Raw genomic sequence first — 27,858 nt, 5'->3', positions numbered from 1 at the left:
GCGAATTCGCGGCAAAAAACGCATGCGGAATCGCATCCGCATGCGATTTCGTCAGCGGTGGATTCCGCACCGCAATAGTGGAAACGAGCCCTTAAAGGTTATGTTATTGCTCATCTTTCAGAGCAGAGAGAAAGTTTGGAGTTCAGGTCCCCTTTAACAGATCGAGTCCAGAGAGAGTCCACAGATTTTTACTGGTGAAAGTGAGAGGCGGAGTCATCGTTAGAAAGCTCACTCTGATCTTTATTGTCTGAAAAGTGTCTGTGCATTGCATAGGTGGAGATCAGCCTTCACAGAAGACAAGGAAACCACGTCAGGTATATGTACAGCTCAGTCGGGACAATTGTATACATCTAGCCATAGATATGTATATACACAAAACACCAGCTCCTCCCGAAATCCCACCACACCTGCCCATCCTCCTCACCGTCCCTCCCACCACTTCCTGCGCACATCAGACAAAGTTCAGGCACAAGAATGGGACTCGGCTCTATACAGCGGGGTAAAAGTCACAGTTCGGAAGTCCATTAGCAATCACCATCGTTTTCTGGGTCATATTTACATCTGAGAGTTTTCACAGCACAATCAAAACACACACCTAGATAGCTACAACCCTAATGTCACTATTAATGGCTAACACCATCCACAACCGATAACTCAGCATGTGGTGGAGGGAAGAGAGAGAAACCACATGATGGCTCTTCCATCTCTCGAGGAATCCAGTGGTGAGGTTTCGGTTCTTTGGAGTTCCCAGGTCTGCACGCCCACCATGAGCCTATTACGATAGGTGCCCCCTCCCCCTGCTGGGATCCACATTTCGTTACGATTACAGAGAACTGGCAAACAGTCCAAAGTGAGTGGAAAGAGACCCAGAAGCTACGGTGGGAGATTCCACCACTGAAGCGTAAAGCTGGCCACTAACGGTCCAATTTCTAGCAAAAAATCGTTCGATCGATCAGAAATTCTGATCGGACGAAAAATCGTTCACTACACCATCAACTAACCAATCTTTGCTTCCTATCTATCACGACCACCAAGAAAATCCAAATTTTCGTTCGACGAAAATTCATTCGGGCGACATTTTTTTCACTCGTTCATAATCGATTGTGTCCACCAATGGAGATTATTTACAACCAATCCGATCAGAATTTCTGATCGCTCGAACGATTTTTCGCTAGAAATTGGACCGTTAGTGGCCAGCTTAAGAAGCCAGCAAGTTCCATGCCTAATTAAAGTAGATCTATTGGGTGGCTAGATCTAGTGGCTGGAAAGTGTAATGGTTAAGGGCTCTGCTCTGACACAGGAGACCTGGGTTCAAACCTGCACCTATTCAGTAAGGAGTCCTTGGGCTAGACTCCCTAACACTGCTAATGCCTAGGGAGCGCGCCCCTAGTAGCTGCAGCCACCAGGAGAAAAGCGCAATATAATTGTTATTTGTCTTGTCGTAACCATTTTACACTTTCAGAAATTTTCTAAAAAAATCTCATGGGAGATGTTTTTATGGTACTTCGAAAAATCTTATTCTCAAGGTACAGGCATATACTGACTCCCCACAGCTTATGCTACCATCATAGTGGCAATGCAATGTGCACATCTGCCGAACCGTTAACCTGATATTACAAGGGGAGCGCAGAGATGGGTCCACCTGATCCTACACTACCACGTATATATAAAACCTCCAGTTACTGTATTTATGTATAGCTCTGCCCCAAGCATGCACGCTCTTGGTGGATCATCTTTCAACCCCTCTGCAGATTCCATAAGTGAGGTTTCCACCCATGGTTGCCCTCTCCGCCCCTTTCACATGGCCAAAGACCTCTCAATTATTTGTCTGTGTAATGGCAGCAGTAATTTGGTAGAACTTGCGATTTCTTCATGGGAGTCTCGAAATATGGTTATTCAGCAAGAGATGGACCTTGCTGACTACATCTTAAATGAAATTATTCAATTATTGCCCATATAATTGACAAAAATTCTCAAAAAAATTGGAGGAGGATAATTCTATGGCAGGGAGAAGAATATAATTCAGAGAGGAGAGGGATCTGGCAACTAAAATCATACATCACTCTGGTATCTTCCTTAGTTCACCATATAGAAGACCCAGTTTCCTTGCTACGGGACATAGACGGCTGGTGTAGGTACTCTGTCCACTAAAACCGAGTCCATCTCAAAACTTCTCAAGGAACCTGATCTCTCTGCGCCCAGTACCATGGAGAACACAATGACCAAACTTTCTGGATCCCCTCCAACTTACCACTCCTCCCATGTCAGTTCTTTAAAACCTATTTAAATATTTAGACTTTAAAAAAAAAAAAAAAAAAGCTAAAAATTTTAATAAAAGCGTTAAGTAGACAACAGTCGTGAATTGTGAAATACAGAAGTCTCCATTTTTTAAATTAAATAATGTATTTAGGGTAAAAATAAAAAACCAATAAAACTCCTTTTCAGTCATCTTAAAAAGTCATGATCGTGTACTTGAGCTTAGATCCGTAGTTTTCCTTTTACCCCACTCTATAGAAGGCCGAACCATGCTCTCTGTGTCTGGCAATTGTGGACAAGGACTCATCTAGTGCAATAACTATCTTGTACATCTTGGAGAAAGGACTGCTGCTATGTCATTTAGGTAACATTATTCGTGAAACATTTGCAGAAGCGTGACTGTTGCCTCCACGTCGTCCGGGTAACAATAGGGAAAGAAACCACCGTGTCCTGATGTCCATGATTTACGGTTCAGAGCTTCATCCTGGGCACTGTGATTGGGTTCTCATAATTCATGTCAGGGCACTGCCTCTCTAGGTTCTGCTACATTTGGAGGCCTCCAGGGCATTACGATGGGAGGACTACCCCTTGCAGGTCCAGCGTGATGTCACCATATGAAAGTTTTCTCCTATTTTCTCTTAGTAAAACTCTGTATGCCCTCCATAATATCCATCCAGAGCTGTTGCTGGCTGCCCCCTTGCAGGCCCAACGATGAATCAAAACATGGCAGCCCACATGGATCACAAACAACCAAGTAGCTCATAGTCCTTGAAGATTGTTCTTTGGGACAGAGTCCATTCATTATCCATTGCAGAAAGGTTGTTGATACATTATGTTAGAATATGATTTTTGGCCCAGGGTAGGGAGAAAGAATCGTATATAGTTGGCACCAGAAGACTGGAGAGGGTTGCTGGAGGGAATCGCTGGACATTTGGCATGGAAGGAGATCTGATAAGGTGCCAAAAGGCACCCAATTAAATCCACAAGACTCTCCTCCAAGCTTAAAAAAGAAAAATCATCACAAGGTTGTAGTTAACAGGAAGGGACAACAGACCATGGATCTGAATGTGGGTGAGATGTGCCAGGCTCATGAGACATATGTAACCAATCCGGGGACGGTAAGGCCAACTAACTTGATGTTGTGTAATCACCCCGGAACTCCCGCAGTTCGTACAGTCTGTGCAGGAGCCCGGAGGGTGTAGGCACTCAAGTAAAAACAGCCCATGAAGGTTCATGTGAGGGCCGTAACTGAGAAGTCTATTAGAATCATTTGGCAGCAGGTTTTGGATCCGGCCCGGTCCCAGCATATTATTATTGTTATCTGTGAAGCCGGTTAGTGGTGGCCTCAGTTACGTCCACTGGTGTCTCTGTCGTGTTCTAGTGCCACAGGTCAAGTCTTTAGTAAAAGAAGGTAGAAAAAAAAAGACATGGATGACCAAGCGGCGTACTCGGCCAGCCACGACCCAACCTGTGCAGTACTGACAGTTCCTTCTGCGGAGTTTCTTTTATATTGTATTCCGCTTACAAGGCCTCCAGACCAACCCGACGTCAGCAAAACTAAGATGCCAAGAGCGTCATTATGAGGAGACACACCGCCACAGTCATATGTAAGTGTTCCCGCTTTGGGCTGGTCCCACTGATGCTCTTCTCCAGCTTGGGAATCTCTGGGTTGAAGTTTCCTGAAAACAAGAAAGAAGAACCATCGGACCAGAAACTTCAAATTAAAGCTATTCAACTATTTGTAAATTGATGACAAAGAGAATGTGTCACTTCACAAAATGGACCATAATGAACCATTGACAAAGTACAGCATGTTGTGGTCTTCTGGAAGTAACTTCTACCATCCCCCAGATGAACCACTGAGCTCCTAATACCCTCTGTACTGTAGAATTCCAGCTATACCAGCTAAGCCATGACCCCACCTATTTAACTTCCCAGGTAGGGGGTTGTCAGGGCTTATTATTATTATTATTATTGATTGTATTTATAAAGCGCCAACATATTACGCAGCGCTTAGATGAAAGACAAGTGAATCCATCACCTTCTATAAAGAGGGTCTTGAGGACCCAGAATCTCTGTGAAAGGAGAGAGAGAGAGAGAGAGAGAGAGAGAGAGAGAGAGAGAGAGAGAGAGAGAGACCAGTAACTCCACAATGTGATGCACTCTGCCAGTACTGATTGTTCTGTGATATGACAGGTCCATTTGGCCAACTCTGCATTGCAAACATTAGTGATTACTAGTAGGACAAGAGATTTGAAATCTTGCGCTGCTGGGTCAGGAAAAGGAATCGGCAGATCTATGTGGCCGTCACACATTTGCAGCTCCTGTTGAACCAGGCTGTAGGGTGGACTAGGATAGGAGAGGCACAAGAGAGGAAGAGCGCTCCGTCATGTGATAACGTTTTATTGTAAACCGTGTGCAAATAAAATTACACTTTCTGTGTTGAAGTAGAAACAAGCGTGTCAATGGGCATAAAAGCCCCAAGAAAGGCATAGAACGCCAAAACCCACCGTACCACTACCAGCCCACTAAGGTCCAGCGCTGGGGCTTCCAGGTTTTCCCTTCCATCCGGTTCACGAATGGCTGTTGGCCATGGCGGTTTGAGGCTGCACCCACCCAGGACATACAGGAGGGCTTTACTTCAACACGGTAAGTGTAATTTTATTTCCAAATACATTTTTTTGTTTCAAATAAAATGTTATCACACGACGGAGCGCTCCTCCTCTTTTGTGTTTCTCCTATAGGTGACAATTAGCCAGCCAATCACATTAAATGTTCACAGTTAGCACAGCGAAGAAAGCCTACCACCAGCTAAGGTCACAATTATACCGTTAGCTGAAGTAGAAGGAGATCTATGCCACCTTCCCTTGGAAACCTGACAAACTTGTACACGCCTACAGACTGGCCACCTGAAGGGGGCAGCAATGGTCTACCCTTCTCCCGACACTCTATTGAACAGTAAATTGGTTACCTGTAGGGTGCAACTGGCTTCCCTCTCCTCCATGAACACTACATAGAACAGCATTAAAGTACCCCTGAACTGGGGCCAAAAAAATGCCTGCAGCCCACAGAGGGCTAGATTACCTTTCCAGAAGTGTGCTGCCGATTCTCATTGTGTCCCCCCCCCCCCTCCCCCGTGGTCTTCATGTTTGCCGGAACCCTCAAGATGAATATGGAAAGCAGTTAGCTCCCCATAGTGGCGGCACGTGAATCAGGACTGCGCAGGCGCAGCTTGAACCTTATCCCTGTGTACTTCAGTATAGCTCTGCGCCACTCAGATAAACTTCTGGGGGACGTCTGGCTCACTACGGGCTTCGTTTCATAGATTTTACCCCGGGGTACTTTAAAAGTGTGTACTATAGGGGGCAGCATAGCCAACCCCCCTCCTAAGACATTATACAGAATAGTAATCTATTCGCCTGTAGTGGGTTTACTGGCTTCCCCTCCTCTTGATACATCACACGGCAGTACTGTATGGCCTATAGGGGGCAGTACTGGCCTTGTCCCTCATTTACAGACAATAGAGAAAAACAGTAATCTTGCTGGCTGTGGAAGGCACAACTGATCTCCCTCCTTCGAAGGCATTATGCAGAATAACTTTAGATCAGTCACCAGTAGGGGGCAGCAATGGCCTCGAGCCCCCTTGAAACATCATATACCGTTTTCTGGTCTACTGCAGGGGCAGCACTCCCCTCCCAGGCAGCAAACCGTATTACCTAGAACAACAGTAATATTGCTAACTGTAGGGGGCAGCATTGCGCACCCAGGCAGCAGACATATTACCAAGAAGGACAGTAATATAGCTACCTGTAGGGGGCAGCACTGGGCTCCCTTTTCCCTGTATGGATTAGCACTGAGTTCCCTTCTACTGCAGACACAGAGCAGTAGTAATTTACAGGTAGAGAACTCTACTACCCAACACTTCAGAGCTGAATGAAATATCATTAGGCTGGAAATTTCCAATTAATGACATGAATGTCACACTTCACTCAGTGTCATGTTTACAACCACAAAGCCATTCAAGAATGAAACATTTGATTTATGAGGGAGAGGTAATTCCCAGACTGGCCTCTAGAGGGCGTCAGACACCACATATTTCACTCGCGCACACTTTACCTAGATCCTCGATCTTTACATCAGGTCCTATCGTGAACTGCGGCAGCGTCGGGGATTGCTTTTCACCAGAATGAGCAGCTGAACAAGAGAGAGGACAGTCACAAAAAATCACTGAGCACCCCGACATTTCTGTACTCCCTCCCCAAACACAGCAATACCCCATAACATGTATAACTGATAACGACATCTCTTCTTAGCGTCAGTACTTTGTGCAGAAAGATGAACGGATTATATTTCTGAAATGGAATACATATGAAAAGTGCACTATTTTATTTATTTATTACTTATTTAAGTATTTATATAGCGCCGACTTATTACGTAGCGCTGTACAGAGTATATTGTCCCTCAGTGGAGCTCACAATCTAATCCCTACCATAGTCATATGTCTATGTATGTATTATGTAGTGCATGTATCATAGTCTAGGGCCAATTTTTTTTTTAAGCCAATTAACTTATCTGTATGTTTTTGGGATGTGGGAGGAAACCAGAGTGCCCTGAGGAAATCCACGCAGACACGGGGAGAACATACAAACTCCTTGCAGAAGTTGACCTGGCTGGGATTCGAACCGGGAACCCAGCGCTGCAAGGCGAGAGCGCTAACCACTATGTCACCGTGCTGCCACTACACATGGAGAGCTCTGCATCTTACTGGGAATTACTAAGCAACTCCACCAGCTATTGTTTTTTTTATAATGGCTTAGGCTACGTTTCCATTTGTGCGGCGGCATGCGTCTTGCGAGACGCGATGCCGGCACAACTGCTGCCTCTCGCAGCCGAATCCCTCTAGCCGCGCTATGCACGGCTATGGGATTCGGACAGCTACGGACGAAATTATGCTGCAGGGCCTCAGATTTTTCCTCGGCCACGAATTCGGATGGCTCTCATAGACTTCTGTAGGCTGCTGTAATCCATCCGAATTCGTGGACGGGGAATCGGCCGGGATTCGCAGCAGTGGAAACCCGGCCTTAGCTGGCTGAATTGTATTCAATACAATTCAGGGAGAATACAATTAGCTGGCAATACAAGGATTACAGTCCCTCTGTAAGCAGAGCAGAAATGTAAATGTGGAGGCAGGAGGGTCAAGTCATCAAACTACCACCTCAATTATGATTACTGCGTACGCATTGATTTTCACTAAGCAAAAGATGCACGACATGGAACAGCAGAGAAGAAACAAGTTCCATCAGGCACTGCAGTAGATACAAATGTATTCAATATCCAAGCATAGGGTTAACCACAACATGTGGACTTTCTGTATGCAAAAGTAGGTGCATAAGTCACAGGCAAACAACTTGTGCAATAGTTGACAAGAGTTGGTATTTCTGGATAAGATAGATGTCCTGCCATATCATAGGATAAGATAGGAGGCGCCCAATTAGAAATTTTGTATAAATTGTATCAGAGCTTGTATCTAACGACACGTGCTCTTAGTAATGAAAACATTGATTCGTAATAGAATAAAAATATCTTTTCATTTATTATATGCAATCAGCACTGTGACAACGCGTTTCTCGGCGTGAAGCCGCTTCCTCAGGTCAAGTACGTGCGTCTTCGCTGGTGGTAGCGGGTTGGATCGGCAGTTCCTGTGAGGCTGAAGCAGAAAGGCCGGAAGTAGGTGGGGCCAGGGAAATGAGATCTTTCAGCATTCTGTGTCCAGCTACAGAATGCTGAGGAAGCGGCTTCACGCCGAGAAACGCGTTGTCACAGTGCTGATTGCATATAATAAATGAAAAGATATTTTTATTCTATTACGAATCAATGTTTTCATTACTAAGAGCACGTGTCGTTAGATACAAGCTCTGATACAATTTATACAAAATTTCTAATTGGGCGCCTCCTATCTTATCCACTGATACTTGCACCCTACCTAGTAGGGTCTATTCGCCCCACTTGTATAGTGAGTCGAATATTTTTTCATTTGGAGTTGCGACCGACATCTGACAAGAAAAGACCGAGTGGGGACGGTATTTCCCCATCTGCTCGAATGAGTGGTTGCCTCTGGAGCAACCCAGACTTGTAAGTATATTTTCACCGAAATTACTTCACCCTAAATCCAATAAGGCGATATTACACCAGATTGGGCTCCCGGTGGTCGGGTGCATTTTCGTTTGTGTTTCACCACTGCCATATCATAGGTGGGTGGCGGTGGGTGCAGGGCAAAAGCGGGTAGCCTAATGGCCGTTTCCCACAGCGGCGCTTCTTCAGAGGCTGGATCAGCCTCGGAAGAAGCACCGCCTTACAGAAAGTCCACATGTTGTGGTTCACACTATGCTTGGATATTGAATAAATTTGAATCTACTGCAGTGCCTGATGGAACTTGCTTCTCGTCCGCTGATCATAATATTCAATACAGTGGCCTAAGCGATGTGTTTCAATTTGGAAGCGTGCTACTCCATAAATTGGCCTAACAACATTCAAATCTATATGCATTTTAGGCGCCGGATGCCCAAAGGATTTGTTGCAACTGCATCCCACATATCAACAAGATCTAATAACTTGACCACCCCAAAAGCTTTGGATCAAGACCCTTCTGTCATGCTGCTCCTACCCTTTTAGGCTGATTGGTCCCTCTCAATCCTCCTCCGCCTGGACCCTTCGCTATGGGTCCCCGTAATTCAGCCAGTCGACGGGTAGTGAGCAGGCAAGGGACTGATCAGCCTGAAAGGGTAGGAGCAGCATGACAGAAATGTCTTGCTCCAAAGGTTTTGGAGTGATTATTTTAAGTCATCTCAGGTACCCTTTAAGTTTCTTCTTCAGGCATTATATAGAACTGGACCAGAACTAAAATCTATATGGCAGCCTCTATACCTCCTCTCTTTTCAGGTGTCCTTTAATGTACTGTAAAAAATTCAGAGACCTTTGAATAGAGATTTAGCCTGAATTTCTCCCACCCAATTCCTGTCCTTTCAGTGCTGCTGGTTAGTTCTGTGCGAGGGTTGTATTCCCGAGTACCGGACGTGTTATGCTGCTGTGTAGGCTGCGGTGGAATGATAATTGGGAGTCTGCTGGAGAGAAGGAAGGGGTAGCTGCGTTATACTCACTGTTGGCGCAGCACACAAACACTTTCATCTTCAGACAGGAGCGCCGATGGTTGTGAGTGGGTTGTGCTGGAAGAGACGAGAAAGATCAGTCAGCGCTACTTGTAATTGGCCAGATCCAAAACCTCGAAAAAAAACAACAAGCCTGGAAAAGCTGCCTGCTAAATGAGCTAAACATGCAACAAACACTAATCCAAGGCAGTAATACTTACCTCACCCCCCTCCAGTAACACTGCGACATAGGAACGACAGGTCCAGACTACAGACGCACAATGAGATGCTAGAGAGAGTTTGGGCTTGCATGAAAATTACATTCAGCTTTGGAAATGGGCCAATCAAAATTAGCAGGAAGTGCTTTTTTGATTGGGCCAATTTCAAGTTGTAAATTAGTCAGAATAATTTAACATCTTAGTGATCATCTTTAAGGCCGGATTTCACAGCCGGCTGCTCGTTTTGCCGCTGTCCAAGGCCTTGATGCTACCGAGCAGAAAAGCATTTGGCATTATTTCCCGCCAGTTCATTGCCGTGTTTTGAGCCCCTAGGGGGATACGGAAGCACGAATTCAGCCCACGCCAGAAGCGACATGCAGTATCTTGGAAAATTCGATTGACCTTGGCGATTGTGCAATCAATGGTAAACGCATTGAGATGAACGATTCCATTCCGATGGATCCTGGCGGGAAACAACGCGCACAGACGCCGGCAGACACAAGCGAGAACCGGCCCTTCAGTCTGTACATCCGTTTTATGTTCATTTTGCCTCAGATTATCACAGTATTATCGGGACAGAAAGTATGACTATAATGAGGAGTCAATCATGTCGATACAGTAGATTCCCGGTTATCCAAAACTCACCCAACCCCCACAAATCGCCGCAGTACTCAGTGGTGAAGGCCAACTTCTTAGGCTGTTTGTGGGCTCTGCTGTGCTTAATGGCTGGGTTCCATGGCTCCCCCAAGGTTATTATACTTTCAATGACTGTATGCTAACATTTAAAATTAAAAATTTTGGTGATTATAAAGTGCTTGCTGCGTTTTTTTTTTTTAAATTGCCAAAATCAGCTCAGCGGGCCTGAGCGGCGCCCTCCGGCGGTAATGGACGAGCTGAGCTCGTCATTACCGCCAAGGAGGTTAAAGAAAGGCTAGTAAGCTTTTGGCGATGAAGCCTTCCTCAGACTTAATTCCTGCATACTGACATAATTTAGAACACACAGCTTATATACAATGGACAGTCAAAGGAGATGCATTGCTCTGACTTTTTTATTTATGCTTGCAGAACAATGTATCTCCTTTGAACGTCCACCTTAAGTCTGAGGAAGGCTTTATCGTCGAAAGCTTACTCCTTTTCTTCTAAGTTAGCCAGTAAATGGTATCATCCTGATTCAAAACTTCTTTCTTCTACTGTACTAAAAGAAAGTCTCCTTTGCAGACTTCCTAATTAATATTCATGCTGATCTTCAGCCACAATATGGGCGTTATCATCCATTATATTTGACCTACTACACTATTCTGGGCTCTCAATCTTTCCTTTTCTCTTTTGAACATCTTTTCCAAGGACGCTCCTGTCAAAGCTGGAATTACAGTTGCCAAGGTTCCCAACGATAAGGGCTCATTCGTCATGACGCACCGCACAGTGTCCGTAACGCAAGTAGCCAGATTTTCATGCCATCATTCACACTACAGTGTGCGTTCTCGCACACTGCGTTAGAACGCGGCCGGGAACATCCTAGTGCAGAATCCATTCTTTTTTTCCAATGGAATGTTGCCCCTAACGTATGCGTTTTAGATCGTTAAATGCACAAAATCATGTTCGTGCATATGTTGCCCAGTGTGACTGAGCCCTAATGGACACAGTGGATCCAATGTATGGTCTGCTGTGTCCATCCACATCCTTTGGTGTCAGGTATAACACTTCTTAGATCAATGGTTCCTGCCGTGTCTACAAAGGATGTGACAACCGTGACTTTGGGCTCTATTCTCAATGACTTCCCGCATGCGGTAAAGTCAGTGTGGGAAATTTGCGACCAAAACATCGCCATGTTGAGATTCACAAAATTTTCCGCATGTTATTTCCGCATGCGGTAAATGTGCGGTAGTAATGCGGAAAAAGTTCCGCAAAAGTCGGTATTTTCGCCAAAAAAACCACATTCACAAAATATTTCAGGCGCATTATTTCAGCGTTAATTACCGATTTTTTATCACCTACAAGTAGTAGGTGATATATTTCGCATCCCATTGATTTTAATGTCTGGAGGCTTAAGTGCTGTGCTTGGTGGACTTTGAATTTTTTTTTTTAAACTACTTTTCATGCAACCTTTTTACTGCACGTTTACCGCACGTTTAATTGCCGTTTCCGCACTCTTTTTACCGCATGCGGAAAACATGCAGAAAATTTTAGTGAATGCAGAAAAAATGCGGAGATTACCACTGGCGGTAATTTTGCAGTAATATTTTGCGGTGATTTGGCCTCTTTGAGAATAGAGCCCTTTGTGTTCCATCAAAGCAACGGACTTAGTCAGGGCCGTGCAGAGGCAGAGGCGAGAGAGGCTCCAGCCTCAGGGCGCAGTGTAGGAGGGGGCGCACAACGCACTCAGCTATCATTCCCCTATTGTGTTTGAAGCAGAGAGAAATAAGAATAGGGGATACATGGTAGTGACTGCAAGCCAGATAACTAGAGATTAAGGTGTTGGGGGCCCTGCGGCGAATCTTATTCCAATAGCAATCAGTGTGTGACTGCTGGGGTGGGAGGGATGGGGGGTAGCACTTTGGTGTCTCAGCCTTAGGTGCTGGAGGATCTTGTCCCGACTCTGGACATAGTCATATGTCAACGGATCCTATGGTTAACGCAGGACGTGTCCGTTTGTCTTTTGTGGAAATAGGTCAGTTACCACGTGCTGTGTAAACTTAAGGCACCCATTCATAGTACATTTTTTTCCCTAAACCTTTCGATGTGATTTGAATGATTGTAACTAATCGGAAGGCAATTATCAATTGCTCACATTTACTGAACAATTTTTTTCTTCAAATTCAATCATAAAATCCAACTTTCGGATCGAGTATATCCTATTTAGCAATCGAGCAAAGAATCAAGACTTGATTGCCTTCATAACCGGCAAATTTTCTATACAATCGCATCGAACGATTGCATTTGGTGAAAAAAATGGTACAGTTAATGGGCACCTTTAGCCTAATGAGATTGTATCAGTACTAGAATCCTGATTTAGATGTACAGTTGCATAAACAGATACATGAAGCAATGTAAGCACATTCAGAAGAGATTTGTACTCACAGATGTAGTAGTATTCTTGGCCAGCGTGGAACTCGTAGCCTAGAGAGAAAGCGCTGTAGCGCTGAAACTTCTCGGAAAATTTGATGGGGCTGTGGGGCGAGTGAGGGCGGTTACATTCCCAGCGTTTGGAGCCCTGGCTGATGTCGCAGGTACGATAGCCCTCATAGTTCACCATATACAGAATGTATTGCTCCATCCTATGGTCGGCAATAGTCTCATTGTAATGTGGACAGTAGATATCCAGATAATCGTTGACGTTCACTTGGACTGTGTAGCCATCTCGCCGCAAGCTGAAACAAAAAGATAAAGGTGTCATCAGTCAGGTGTTTGAGGAACCATTACTTAAAAAGACCCACCCCTTCAAAAAAGATTAAAAAAACACAAAAAAAAAAAACCTATAACCAGTTCTATAAAAAAAACCTCCAATTTATAAAGTTACAACAGTACTGTTGTAACTTTATAATTTGATGTTCAACAAACTGATTTTGGTTAAAAAAAAAATAAACCATTCCAAAACTTCACACTTGTCAGAATCAGTTTCTCTGATCTTCTACCTAAAGTATGCTTGCTGACACCATAAGTGTGGGGGTTGTTTCGGAGACACAGGTCAAAACTACAATGAGATGCAAATAGTTCTGAGTGGATGGAGGATTGTGCAAAATCTGTATGGAGATGTAGGAGGCTTGGAAATGGACCAATCCTGCTAAGGTCGAACTCGATTGTGCAAATGTATGTAGCTTAAAATCTTGCATCAACTCAGAACTCTTTGCATTCCATTGTCCATTAGTAGTGACACCTGATGTTGCAAGAGGCACAGGAACAGAGAGAGAAGACAACGGATTCTGCAAATATCTGCTCCAAGGGAAATTCATGTAGGAGAATAATCAGTTTATCAGGTCATCGACATGAAGTTCTCTTATTGGCTGGTCACGATCAGCCTGCACAAAAAGCAGGAAGGAGACCCGATCACCTGATTCTCAGGAGCTAAAGTAGTAAAAACCTTATATTTTACAAATGTATCACTTTATCACATCGGTCCTTGAATGTTTACAAAAGAAGGAAAAATTCTAGGAGAACTGACCATTTCTGCAAGTAGTGCAGGAACAGGAATGTTCCAACAATTCTAAAAAAAAAAAGTCAGTGTAGCCTTAATAGCATTCCTACATTATGACATCACATGCAGGGTAGGCACAATATTAAGCATCTTCTTTGGCGTACGAATTAGTGCGCCACTGGTGAGCTGGGTGCAGGATGACAGCTCCCCCTGCTCCCGCTCAAATCCCCAGTGGCGTAATATACTATTCCCCCTCAAAGTCATTGCAACCCTTATTTACCCTTACGCTCCCCACGCAGTATAACATTACTTCTACGGCGGCCCCTATTTTCGGCACTGAGCATCGAATGCCGAAATCTCCTGCTTCACATCTTTGGTCAATAAAGTTCTCCATACAAAAAATATCCATATAGTAAACTTCAAGGGACTTGGCCAAGTACTGTATACCAGGGCTGTGGAGTCGGTCCAAAAATCCACCGACTACGACTCCTCAGTTTAGGATTCCACCGACTCCGACTCCTCGACTCCGACTCCTCTAATTTGCATATTACAATTTTGTTGATTAAAAGTATGTAACATGAAATTCGTCTCTTAACTGCCAAAGTTTAGGAATTTTACAAGACAGCTGAAGTGAGAAGGATATGTAGACTACTATATTTATTCCCTTTAGACTAAAACTAGTCCTTGGTAAGAGTACTTGTAAAAGGTACAAACCGGAACAAAGAACATCTATCAGGCCCTAGGCAATGTAAGTGTGGGTACATGTAAGAAAGATGTGCAGGTACTCTGCAGGGGAATGAGGAGATTGTAAACAGACAACAATGTTCAATGTGCTCAGCATTCTCAGTGGATTCCCTGCAGCTCTGTGGGGAGTGCATATGTAGAGTATAGTACTACTGTGTAACAAAGTAAACCTGAGACAGATGAAATTAAGGTTTTGTACATACCTGGGGCTTCCTCCAGCCGCCTTCAGGAAAATCAGTCCCTCGTTGTCCTCCTCCACCACCTGGATCTTCTGCTATGAGTCCAGATACTTGAGCCAGTCGTGCGTAGTGCGCATGCACACACTCCGCCGCCAGGAGCTTACTGCACCTGTGCAGCACTATTGCGCAGGTGCAGAACGCTCCTGGCTGTGGGAGCGGCATGCGGGCCCGGACAGCGCTGACTGGCTGAATTACCAGGACTCATAGCAGAAGATCCGGGTGGTGGAGGACAGCGAGGGACTGATTAGCCTGAAGGGGGCTAGAGGAAGCCCTAGGTATGTATAAAACTTTACTTTTCATCCGTCTCAGGTACCCTTTAATTTGTAGTCACCAAACCAAATTTTAACAACATATCAAATTATTTGATTTCATCAGCAAAGGGAGTGCATACATTTGCATAAATCAGCATCAATGCAGAATTATTTCCATCTCATTGACCATCTCTATTAGTGACACAGCTACACATCAGGCTTTATTCTTAGGGCCCTTTCACACCAGAGGGCTTTTTCGGCGTTTTAACGCCACGGCCGAAGTTGGCGTTTTCCTAGGTAAAAGAAAGTCCATAGACTTTCATTTTACCATTCACACTAAACGCCGCGTTTTGGAGCGTTGCGTTTCAACGCTCCCAGGCGCTTTTTCTGGGCCTACCGCGGCGTTTCTCATTACAATTGATTGTAATGTATAGGCGTTAAAACGCCTTGAAAACGCCTGCAGCCAAAACGCAGCGTTTTAGCCTTTCACCGCTGCCTGTAGTGTGAAAGAGCCCTTACAGCATAGATGGTATTTAGTATATATAAGAGATTCCTGTGTACACATCATATATACAGTCACAATCAGATATGTATCTGACCTTAAAAATACGGGGACTGCTTTATTGAAGCAGCACAAGTAACTAATTTTGATTGGTTTATTTCATTTTTGTGGACTAAGAACAGCTATTACTGTATATATACTGTATATATACATTATTTTTAATGACTATTATCTGAGAAATAGAACATTTTATCATATTTTCTATTTTAATTACAGTTACAAATTCATTAGGAGTCGGAGTCGGTGCATTTTTTCCCGACTCCGACTCCAGGCACCCAAAATTGCCCGACTCCACGACTCCGACTCCACAGCCCTGCTGTATACACTCAAGTATAAGTCTAAACATGTAGGTCTGATTCACTTCATAAAAGTATAGGGGTCGACTTATACAGGTCTGTAAAGCCGGAGTCGGAGCAATTTTGGGTGCCTGGTATCGGAGTCGGAAAAAAATGCACCGACTCCGACTCCTAATGAATTTGTAACTGTAATCAAAATAAAAAATATGATAAAATGTTCTATTTCTCAGATAATAGTCATTAAAAATAAAGTATATATACAGTATATATACAGAAATAGCTGTGCTCAGTCCACAAAAATGAAATAAACCAATCAAAATTAGCTACTTGTGTTGCTTCAATAAAGCAGTACCCGTATTTTTAAAGTCAGATATACACATCTGATTGTGACTGTATATATGATGTGTACACAGGAATCTCTTATATATACTAAATAACATCTATGCTGAAAGTATAAAGCCTGATGTGTAGCCGTGTCACTAATAGAGATGGTCAATGAGAGGGAAATAATTCTGCGTTGATTCTGATTTATGCAAATGTACGCACTCTCTTGCTCATGAAATCAAATCATTTGATATGTTGTTAAAATTTACTACAGCGGTATAATGGTATGAGGCTTCCTGGTGTTGAATTGCAAAAGATGATGTTGGCTGTTCCTTATGAGCCAGAGTTCAGCAGCTGCAGCCAGAGACTATTGTTGCGGAGGGAAGTATTTGACAGCCAGAAAAATCACAGGGTGAAAAAACGCAAGCAGAGAAAACGGTACATTAATAAGGAGACACAAAGGAAGATACAGAGAGGTCTACAGACAAAAGGACTGCAAAGGTGACCATACATCAGACGATGTGTGGGCAGATCAACCAAGGGACAGCGTTGGGGATTTCGACACTTGTCCCGATATAGCTTTCTGTTACCGCAGTGCACCCAACCGACCGCAACATCTTTCAGCATGTCCAACTGATTCATGCGACCAACTGTCGATCAGGCATGCACTTGGCGGCACGGATTTTCATCCAATTTGATTATAATAATCGAATTGGATGATCAATCGGCCGAATGTATGGTCACCATAAGAATTGTACAGGCAGCACTGGAAGACGGACAAGGGTCATAGCAGAAAACAAAGCAGTTCCAAATAATTAAAGGAATATTTAAAAAACGAAAAGAAAAGCCGCCCAACGTGGTCGGTGAGAAGCGCTCTGTTTGATTTGGATACGCATGCCGCTAGTGTGCGGAAACCTAAGCCTCGCTCATCACTGCATTAAACATTACAAATGCAACAGAAGCTCGCAAATATCTGTACGAGTAACACTGGCTCAGACCGTCTTACACGGCTCCTGAAACATGAAAAGCAGCTGATTGGTTACGCTTAGTCACAAGTGTCAGTCAATACACTGCACGCACGGCTGAGCTATAATTTGGGTTTTTCCCTAATCTCTGCTCTCGAGGCTGAGAATTAATTAGGAAATATCGAGCTGGCCAAAAGCACTTAGTACTATTCACGCTTCCCATGTAACCCACACCAGCACTGCGCCAGGGCATCGGGGGGATGAAACAGTCATCAAAGATATCAATTCCAATTACACTAAACTGGAGGAAAAAACGTCCTGGGAGATTTTTATATAGAGCTTCGGATGCACATGAAGAGGAGACCTCAGAGGTTTCTATAGAGAGATCCTGACAAAAATGAAGAGGAGACCTATAAAGATGACTTCTACAGAGAGGTCCAAACACGCATGAAAGGAAGATCTGTGAAATCTCCCTAGAGTACTTCAAATACACAGCAGATCTGAGAGGCATCCTGACATACATGTACAGCAGATCTGAGAGGCATCCTGACATACATGTACAGCAGATCTGAGAGGCATCCTGACATTCGTGACCAAATATCTGAGAGGAATCCTGACTTACATGACCCAAAGATCTAAAAGGGATCCTGACATAGATAAACAGAAGATCTGGGAGAAATCCTGACATACAAGAAAAGAAGATCTGGGAGACATCCTGACATACATGAGCAGAAGATCTGAGAGACATTATGTCATACATGACCAGAAGATCTGAGAGACATTATGTCATACATGACCAGAAGATCTGAGAGACATTATGTCATACATGACCAGAAGATCTGAGAGGCATTTTTACCAAAAGATCTGAGAGACATCCTGACATACATGAGCAGAAGTTCTGTGAGACATCCTGACATGCATGACCAGAAGATCTGGGAGACATCCTGACATACATGATCTGAGAGGTGTCTGCGGAGACATCCTGACATACATAAGCAGAAGATCTGGGAGACATCTTGACATACATGAGCAGATCTGAGAGGTGTGTGACATACATGAAAACTACCAAAGTCTTAAGACAGATCCAATCACAAATGCTGAAGATACTTGTAAGACCTCTATGTAGAGATTCTAATATATAGTAGCAAATATATCGGCGCCAAGGGACAATGGAACCGCCGCTGAGAAGAACAATGTCCAAAAGTTCAGAAGTCAGGCATACATCAAAGGTCAGCGCAGGTTTAGAAAGTCATTATATGTAGGGAATGGTAAATTCTTCACCACAATATTTCTAAACCTGCGCTGACCTTTGATGTATGTAGAGATTCTGACACACATGAAAAGATCTGTGTGGTCTATAAAGATATCCTGGCTTTTATTATTATTATTTAGTGTTTATATAGAGCCAACCTCTTCCGCAGCGCTGTACAGAGTACCTAGTCATGTCACTAACTGTCCCTCAGAGGAGCTCACAACCGAATCCCTACAATAGTCATATGTCCATGGTAGGGCCAATTTGTGGGGAAGCCAACTGAGGATTTTGGATTTGGTAGGAAACTGAAATGCCTGAAGACCGGGGAAGAACAAACAAACTCCATGCAGATAGTGCCCCAGCTGGGATTTGAACCATGTACCCAGCACTGCAAGGTGAGAGTGCTATCCACTACACCACTGGGCTGCCCACTATGCCACCTTATATTCAGATGACCGTAACTGTTCTATATGTAGCTCGCTGTCTTTCTCTGTAGAGTCCACCCGCTGTCCTTCATTGTCTTCTAACAGGTCGCTCTTTGCACAGTTGTCATTTGGTCAGCAGTATAATTTACTGTTGGGGCTGCCCTTGTGAAGGGCAGCAAAACATACGTGATAGCATATGGCAAGCAGGAGGCAAGAAACAACCCTGCCCACGCTTCCCGCTGGACCTATAATTCTTCCCGACAGGGTGAACCATCACAAGGCCAGAACCTCAGACCCCGACACGGGCACAGATGTCAGGTGGCGGCTGCCAGAGATCAGGACGGCACTCTTGGCCACAACACTGTCTGATGTCGGCCGCCTGTGACTTGTACAAGGACCTTAGAGGTGGGTGGCGGCAAGGCGCAGAAGATTCCGTGCGGACTACAACTTCTGTAGCTCAAGTGCAACTAAAGGGACTAAAAATAGAGGACAACATTATTTACTAATGCGTTATTCTGTAGGCACCAATTCAGCATAAATCCACACCAAAAAAATTACATTGGGGGAACGCACATTTGATTGGCTAAAGTACACCTGAATTAAGAGGGATATGGAGGCTGCCATACAGTGGTGTAGCAATAGGGGATGCAGAAGCTGAGGGGCCATGGACCAGAGGGGCCCATTAGGGGCCCTAGTTCATTCATCTTATTAGATTTAAATTGGTGCTTCCTGGTAATGAAGACCTGTATATGTGCATTGAATAGTAGTAATCCTTAAAGTGGAGCAGTCAGCCATACTATCTCAGGAAAAAAAACTTCACATATATAAGTAGATAAATACTTGTTCTACTTATATAACACATGTATTGCACTGTCCACGTTTTGATTTTAGTGATTTTTCTACAGTAAAAAAAAAGAGAAAGTCCTTCTTAGCATTTCCCATTTTAACTGTGGCTATTTTCAAGCTAATCTCGATGTCATTTCCTCCCTTACTCTCCTTTGCCTGCTTTGTCTGCCCTTCACTATGGAAAGTGCATTGTCTCAGCATGAGAAATACTAGACAATCAGAGAGCAATAGAGGTGTGGGATGGGAAAACAAGAGGGAAAGAGGCTTTAGCCAATCAGGCTGCATTAGTTAAAGGACTTACGAGGCCTGTTTGCAAAAAAAAAAAAAAAAAAAAAAAAAAAAAAAAAGTTAGTTAGATACCTGTGTCCATTTGTGAGGCACGGAGGACGCCGTCCGCGCCCCCTGTGCCGTTCTTCCGGGTCCCCGCAGCTCAGTATCCCCCCGAACGTCCCCCGACCGCACAGCCCGGGCTCTCCAGCCTTCACAAACATGGCCGCCGGAGCTGGCCGCAGCTGTGCAGTCCACATAGCCGCGAGTGCGGCTGCGCAGCTCTAAGGCCAACCCCCTGATCCACGCTACAGGAAACAGCCTGTTACGTGGATCAGGGGGTTGGCCTTAGAGCTGCGCATCCGCACTCGCGGCTATGCGGACTGCGCAGCCGCGGCCATCTTTGTGAAGGCTGGAGAGCCCGGCCCGGGCCGTGCGGCGGGGTCCCGGCGGAACAGCACAGAGGGTGCGGACGGCGTCGTCCGTGCCTCACAAACAGACACAGGTATCTAACTTTTTTTTTTTTTAGCAAACAGGCCTCGTAAGTCCTTTAAGTCTGAGGGCTCATTTCCACTATCGCGAATTTCGCATAGCAATACAAGTGAATGGGACTGTTTCCACTTGTCAGGATTTCTTTGCGTTTTTCTGTGCAGAAAAAATTCGCATGGCAGAGCCATCAGAATTCGCATATCGCATACCGCTATGCGAATCGCATACAATGTATTTAATAGGAAATTCGCATGAGGTTTGGGTATGCTAATTTTCATGCGAATTCACATGAGAATTCGCATAAACTCACGAATTCGCGATTCGCACCGCACAAGTGGAAATGCAGCCTCAGGGGAAACAGAGAAGCAAAAAATGGACAACCCAGCATGCCCTGCAACTTCCTTTTTGTGTACCAAATAAGAGTCAACTAAACTGGGGAATGATCATTTATTAATACAAAAAGTAATAGTGATTTTAACTTTTGGAGTGCCTGGTTAGCATCCCTATTACTGGTTTACCAGATAAAAAGAAAGAATTGATTTTTGATTTTATGCCCGACAGTTACACTTTAAGGTTACTATATTTGTAGGTATAGTTTTTACCATTTCAAATCATATCCTCACTCCTCCATTGAGGTTGGCTAACACTTCAGTGCTATGAGGTTTATATACTTATAATTTCAAATGTTCTTTCTTGAACCCATGGCAACAGCACAGCATTTGGTGAACAGAACAATCCAAATTCATATTTCACATCTGCTGGCTGAATAAACGTACAGATATAACCAGATACCACTTCTTGTTACTGCAGCTTTCTCACTAGAAGAGGCGATATATAAGATGGCACATGGTGGTGTAGTGGATAGCACTCTTGCCTTGCAGCGCTGGGTCCCTGGTTCGCATCCCAGCCAGGGCACTATCAGCCTAGAGTTTGTATGTTCTCCCAGTGCCTGCGTGGGTTTCCTCTGGGCACTCCAGTTTTTTCTCACATCCCAAAAACATACAGATAAGTTAATTGGCTTCCCCCTAAAATTGGCCCTAGGCTATGATACATACATAGACATATGACTATGATAGGGAGTAGATTGTGAGCTCCTCCGAGGGACAGTTAGTGACATGACTCTGTACAGTGCTGTAGAAGATGTCAGTGCTATATAAATAACAATAATAATTATCCTAGATTTACATTATTTTAGATGCAGTAAACTCCGTGTAAAATTCAAAACTGAAACACTTTACCTGAGGCTAAACCCAAAACATGTCCCCAAACTGTAACTCCAAATATCAGCGCCATCCATAATCCACAAGTTTAGGATGACAAGTCGCATCCATCGCAGGCAAATGAAAATGGCTGGGATCCATAAGACAGCCGCGCACAGTGGAGGGGGAGGAGCTCGATGTACTGTAGTCAGGAGATCGCTGGTGTAAAGCAGGATGAGGGGGCTGAGGGGAAATGAGAGAGAAGCCCCCGGAGAGAAGAGGCAGCGACTAACAAGGGCGCTAAATGATAGATGCAGTAAGTAGAATAACAGAGTAGCTTCAGGCTGCAGAGGATACCAGCAGATGGTGAACACCATGAGGCAGCGACTACAGAAACAAGATGGCAGAGTACAGCGCGCATCACAGACAGCATTGTCACAGGAGCTTTTCTTAGCATGGATTTATTAGGACGTGTCTAGATCGAGACAAAGCTCAGAATAGGCCTAGCATACTGCGCCTGACATTGACTGTCTAGCCTTGTCTGTTGCCATCAGTGGAAGAACATCAACCACCTCCTTAGCAATGAAAAAGTACCCCTTGTGCAGCAACTTATACATTAACTGATAAACTGGCTGAAGGAACTGTAGTGAAGAAAACTATTTAAAGGGAACCTAAACTGAGAAGGATGTGGATTTCTCCTTTTAAAATAATACCAGTTGCCTGACTCCCCTGCTGAACCTGTGTCTCTAATACTTTTAGCCACAGCCCCTGAACAAGCATGCAGATCAGGTGCTCTGACTGAAGTCAGACTGGATTAGCTGCATGCTTGTTTCAGGTGTGTGATTCAGCCACTACTGCAGCCAGAGAGAGCAGCAGGACTGCCAAGCAACTGGTATTGTTTAATAGGAAACCTCCATATCCCTCTCAGGTTAGGTTCCCTTTAAGGGGCCCATACACTGGTCGATTTCAGCCATTGATCAATTAATCGATTCTATAGAATCGATCCTATCAAATTCCCCATTCGATCGATTTTGATCGATTTGATCTATCTGACAGGATGGAAAAGCAGATCGATGGCCCATAGAGTTGCATTGGATCCAATGCTCCAATAATGCATTCAGATCAATTTCCAATAGATTTCATCCTGAAATCTATGGGAAATCTGTTCCTAGTGTGTGGCACACATCAGATAGATTCCTGTCAGACTGAACATGACCGGCATCTGCCAGAAATCTATCTGATGGTTGCATCTGCTGCAAATCTATAAGTGTATGGCAACCTTAATAAAATTGCTTATTGTTTACAATATTCATTTATAGATTAGTCAGTATTTGCTCACTGTTCAATCTTCCCATTCCCTGATTTAGGGCCTTTTTCCACAACCCTGCGATTTGATTCTGACCGCAAATTGCAAGGTACATTGAACAAATGGAAACAGCAGCAGCAATTTTCATTAGTGCGATCTGATTGCGATGCGAATTTGGTCAAAACGTAATCGTCCTGCCGCGTTTTTGGTGCGATTGAGCTTTACTATAATGAGTGTAGTAGATCAATCGCAATCACATGGTGGAAATTGAAATGTGATTGCGATCGCATTTCGTAGTGGAAAAGAGCCCTTACATTCTGAAATGGATCTGGTGGTGACAGCTTTAGTTCTGCCAGGTGATTTGTACAGAATGTTCATTACTGAGAGTTCTATGCACAAAGGGAGACGCTGCCTGCTTGGCAGTTGGAAAAAGCCGCTATTTCCCACAATGCAACAAGGTTCACAGACAGGAACTGTCAGGACCACTGTGGGAGGAGTCACCACAATATCGGCCACACAGACCCCCCTGATGATTTGAGAAAAGGAATAGATTTCTCCTGGGAAAGGGGGTATCCGCTACTGATTGGGATGAAGTTGAATTCTTGGTTACCATTCCCCTTCAAAGTGGACCTGAACTCAGAACTTCCTCTCTGCTCTAAGAGATAAGCAACAGCATAATAACCTTTAAAGAAAAACAATTCGTTGTTACAGCTGATACAGACCCTGCAATAATTCTGTAGTGTGCCTACTTCCTGCTTTCATGGACGCAGACAAAGGGTTAAAATCCTGTGTTTACATATTACTGTAGCTGTGTCTGCCGAGGACTGACATAGTTCTGCGCCGACACAGCTGAGAAATCAAATTACACTTGTGATTACTTGAAGATGAGGGTGAATTAAGACAGGTTTAGGTTCTCTCTAAAAACACACAGTGTGCATCTCTCTCGGTTTTCCCTGTGTCCTGTGCAAGGGTTCAGATCTACTTTAAAGAGGAACTGTACTGAAAATAATGTAATGTCATTTTTTTTTACAATATTTATTTATAAATGATTCAGTCAGTGTTTTACCCATTGTAAAATCTTTCCTCTCCCTGATTTACATTCCAAAATGTATCACTGGTGGTGACATCTTTTGTAGTGACGATCTTTGTGGACTGTTCATTTACGGAGAGTTCTAAAGCAGAAGAAAATATAGCTGGTCTCCCAGAATGAGGGGAGAATTCCGCATAGGAAACAGTTTAGGTTATGCCCCATTGGTTGGGTGGGGTTACATATAGCGATAGGAAGTGTTTCTGATGCTGAAACCAAGATATGTAACATAAAAACGGATATTCTGAAAACTGTACTGCACCATATGTTGTTACCGTTCCTCTTTAAAGAGGAACTGTAACCCAGGACTGAACTTCATCCCAATCAGCAGCTGATACCGCCTCACTCATGAGAAACCTTTACCTGTTCTGGAATACATCACCAGAGAGGTCTGTATGGCTGATATTGTGGTGAAATCCCCCCCACTGTGTGATGTCAGGACCGTCATCCTGACTGTTTTCTGTCTGTGAACCTTGTTGCATTGTGGAAAAAAAACAGATGTTTCCAACTGCCAAGCAACCAATCTACCGCTGTGCGTATGTAGATTTAGTTTGGTTTAGTTTTTTTCATGTCTTCCAGCAGTAAAGAAGATCATGTGCAGGCTGATTGTGGATCAAACAACATGAACATATTACATGGCAAATATCAGTCATTTCTTGATCTCTCCTATTTTTTAACTTCTCACTTTGCAATGTACCCTCTTTCCCTGAAATTAAGACCTCCCCTGAAAGTAAGCCCTAGCAGGAATTTCTAGCATGCTTGAAATATAAGCCCTACCCCAAAAGTAATCCCTAGCGGCAGTAAGGAGGAAAATGTATGGCAACCTTTCTACTGCAGCCCATGGTCTCATGGGCAAGACCAAGGCTCCGTCATTGGGCCAATCGCTGCACTCGCTGCTATTCAGCGAGTGCAGTGATCAACCAATATGGTGAATATCGATCATTTCTTCATCTCTCCTATTTTTTAACTTCTCACTTTGTAATGTACCCGGTATTGATTTATTTTTCTCTGGTTCTCAATTAAGTTCTTCTTTAAAGAGACTCTGTAACAAAAATTGCATCCTGTTTTTTATCATCCTACAAGTTCCAAAAGCTATTCTAATGTGTTCTGGCTTTGTACTATCACAGTCTCTGTAATAAATCAATGTATCTTTCCCCTGTCAGACTTGTCAGCCTGTGTCTGGAAGGCTGCCAAGTTCTTTAGTGTTGTGGTTCTGCTATGCACTCCCCCCCTCAGGGGGGAAAGAAACACACAAATGATCTCTTGAGATTCAAAAGGAAGGCTGTATACAGCCTGCTGGTGTATGGATGTATTTTCTATGTGTGGACATACTGTACATCAACCTACTTCCTGTTTTGGTGGCCATTTTGTTTGTTTACAAACAAACTTTTAAAAACAGTTTTTAACCACTTTTAATGCGGCGAGGAGCGGCGAAATTGTGACAGAGGGTAATAGGAGATGTCCCCTAACGCACTGGTATGTTTACTTTTGTGCGATTTTAACAATACAGATTCTCTTTAAGACAACTTTAGATCTAGACAAAACTCAGGCTAGGAATAACATATTGCACATCTCACCCTTGTATGTTGCCACCAGTGGAAGCACATGACCCGTCTACTTAGCAATGCCCCACTATGAAAAAGTACCCCTTGTGTAGATGCTGTATAAAAGAACGTCTAATGTACTGGCGGCAGGCTTAACATGGATGCCGCTGTACCCCGGGGCGCAGGAATTTAGCCAGCCTGACGCTGGAGGGGCAGAAGCGCGACCTGCTGACATGTTGTGGGTAGAGACAAGAGCCAGGTAACAGAGAGGCACGGTTTGTCAAGATTAATGTTGTGTTTGTGCCTTGAGGGATCCATTTAGCTGGCAAGAGGCATTATAAAAATACGGCTGTCACCGGCACTTTGCTCCCAGTCACAGGATTATTTTTAGCGTGTTGGTCCCATTTATACTAATTAAGAGGCAGCTCTGTGCACCCCACACATGCAGACAGCTCCTTCAACCTTCCCGGAGCCACTTAGACAGACGAGGCGCACACACCAGAGAGCGCTGGCGACATACTTTGGTGTGTCAGCTCTGCTCAGTTGTCACATCTACATCAGCAGCGCGGTGTGCTCTCCGCAGCTCAGGAACCACTGCAGATGAGCTGCAGCACCTGTGCAAAGCCATAACTATTCCCCAAACAAAGAATACATCCCGTGTCCTCACCGTGCTTTGTACAACAGCCTGCGCTTATGTGACGACGCATTCTTGTGAGTTACAAGCCTGCCGCCAACCCCACAGCATGGCAGCATAGAGGTCAGCACTCCCGCCTTGCCACTCCCATAGCATGGCGGCATAGAGGTCAGCACTCCCGCCTTGCCACTCCCATAGCACTGCTGCATAGAGGCCAGCACTCCCACCTTGCCACTCCCATAGCGTGGCGGCATAGAGGTCAGCACTCCCGCCTTGCCACTCACATAGCATGACGGCATAGAGGTCAGCACTCCCGCCTTGCCACTCCCATAGCATGGCGGCATAGAGGCCAGCACTCCCACCTTGCCACTCCCATTGCATGGCGGCATAGAGGTCAGCACTCCCGCCTTGCCACTTCAATAGCATGGCGGCATAGAGGTCAGCACTCACGCCTTTCCACCCCCATAGCATGGCGGCATAGAGGTCAGCACTCCCACCTTGCCACTCCTATAGCATAGCGGCATAGAGGTCAGCACTCCTGCCTTGCCACTCCCATAGTATGGCGGCATAGAGGTCAGCACTCCCGCCTTGCCACTCCCATAGCATGGCGGCATAGAGGTCAGCACTCCCGCCTTGCCACTCCCATAGCATGGCGGCATAGAGGTCAGCACTCCCGCCTTGCCACTCCCATAGCATGGCGGCATAGAGGTCAGCACTCCCGCCTTGCCACTCCCATAGTATGGCGGCATAGAGGTCAGCACCCCTGCCTTGCCACTCCCATAGCATGACGGCATAGAGGTCAGCACTCCCGCCTTGCCACTCCCATAGCATGGCGGCATAGAGGCCAGCACTCCCACCTTGCCACTCCCATAGCATGGCGGCATAGAGGCCAGCACTCCCGCCTTGCCACTCCCATAGCATGGCGGCATAGAGGTCAGCACTCCCGCCTTGCCACTCCCATAGCATGGCGGCATAGAGGTCAGCACTCCCGCCTTGCCACTCCCATAGCATGGCGGCATAGAGGCCAGCACTGACCGCTTGCCACCCCCGTAGCATGGCGGCATAGAGATCAGCACTCCCGCCTTGCCACTCCCATAGCATGGCGGCATAGAGGTCAGCACTCACCCCTTGCCACCCCCGTAGCATGGAGGCATAGAGGTCAGCACTGACCGCTTGCCACCCCTGTAGCATGGCGGCATAGAGGTCAGCACTCAAGCCTCGCAGCACTAGGGTCCAAAATTCAAATCTTGGTCATGACACCATCCACAAGAAGTTTATACAGGTTTCTTCTGAGCATTTTTTGGATCCCTCCCACAGATTACTGTCTAAAATTGGCTTCGGACTACAGGAGGGACATTAGGTTTAGGTACGAGTATACACACACAGACAGAGAGACACACACACACACACACACACACAGCTGTACAGTCCCTTACTGAATTCTTGGCCAAAATGGCCACATTGGTTGAGTTCCATCTATAGTGTGTACGAGACCTAAAAGGAAACCAAGCAGCACCATTTTTAGCATCCAATGCATCTCAATAGCACGTTAAAAATTGTATGCTAATAATGTGGCTCATTCATGTAAACAATTTCAATAAGCAGAGGCTTATACTGTATTACCCTACAGCGGTGGATGGCAGGGCCTGCCCGACTGCAGAGATTTCAGGCAGATAA

The 27,858-nt window shown here is 44.8% G+C and overlaps 1 protein-coding gene across 1 annotated transcript in view; it reads right to left on the bottom strand.

The window, feature by feature from the left end:
• Positions 1-219: 219 nt before the first annotated feature.
• EFNA3 (ephrin A3) overlaps positions 220-27,858 on the bottom strand; it is a 169,036-nt gene continuing 141,397 nt past the window's right edge. Inside the window, exons 2-5 of the mRNA XM_068252521.1 lie at positions 12,698-12,987; positions 9,414-9,479; positions 6,373-6,450; positions 220-3,935 (exon numbers count right to left, since the gene is read on the bottom strand). Coding sequence (XP_068108622.1) covers positions 3,814-3,935; positions 6,373-6,450; positions 9,414-9,479; positions 12,698-12,987 — 556 coding nt within the window. The 3' untranslated portion in view covers positions 220-3,813. The remainder of the gene's footprint in view (positions 3,936-6,372; positions 6,451-9,413; positions 9,480-12,697; positions 12,988-27,858) is intronic.

The sequence above is a fragment of the Hyperolius riggenbachi genome, chromosome 9 (genome assembly GCF_040937935.1).
Source record: "Hyperolius riggenbachi isolate aHypRig1 chromosome 9, aHypRig1.pri, whole genome shotgun sequence".
Classification (NCBI taxonomy): domain Eukaryota; kingdom Metazoa; phylum Chordata; class Amphibia; order Anura; family Hyperoliidae; genus Hyperolius; species Hyperolius riggenbachi.
The sequence above is the reverse complement of the archived record's forward strand: the minus strand, read 5'-3'. Positions and strand labels throughout refer to the sequence as shown.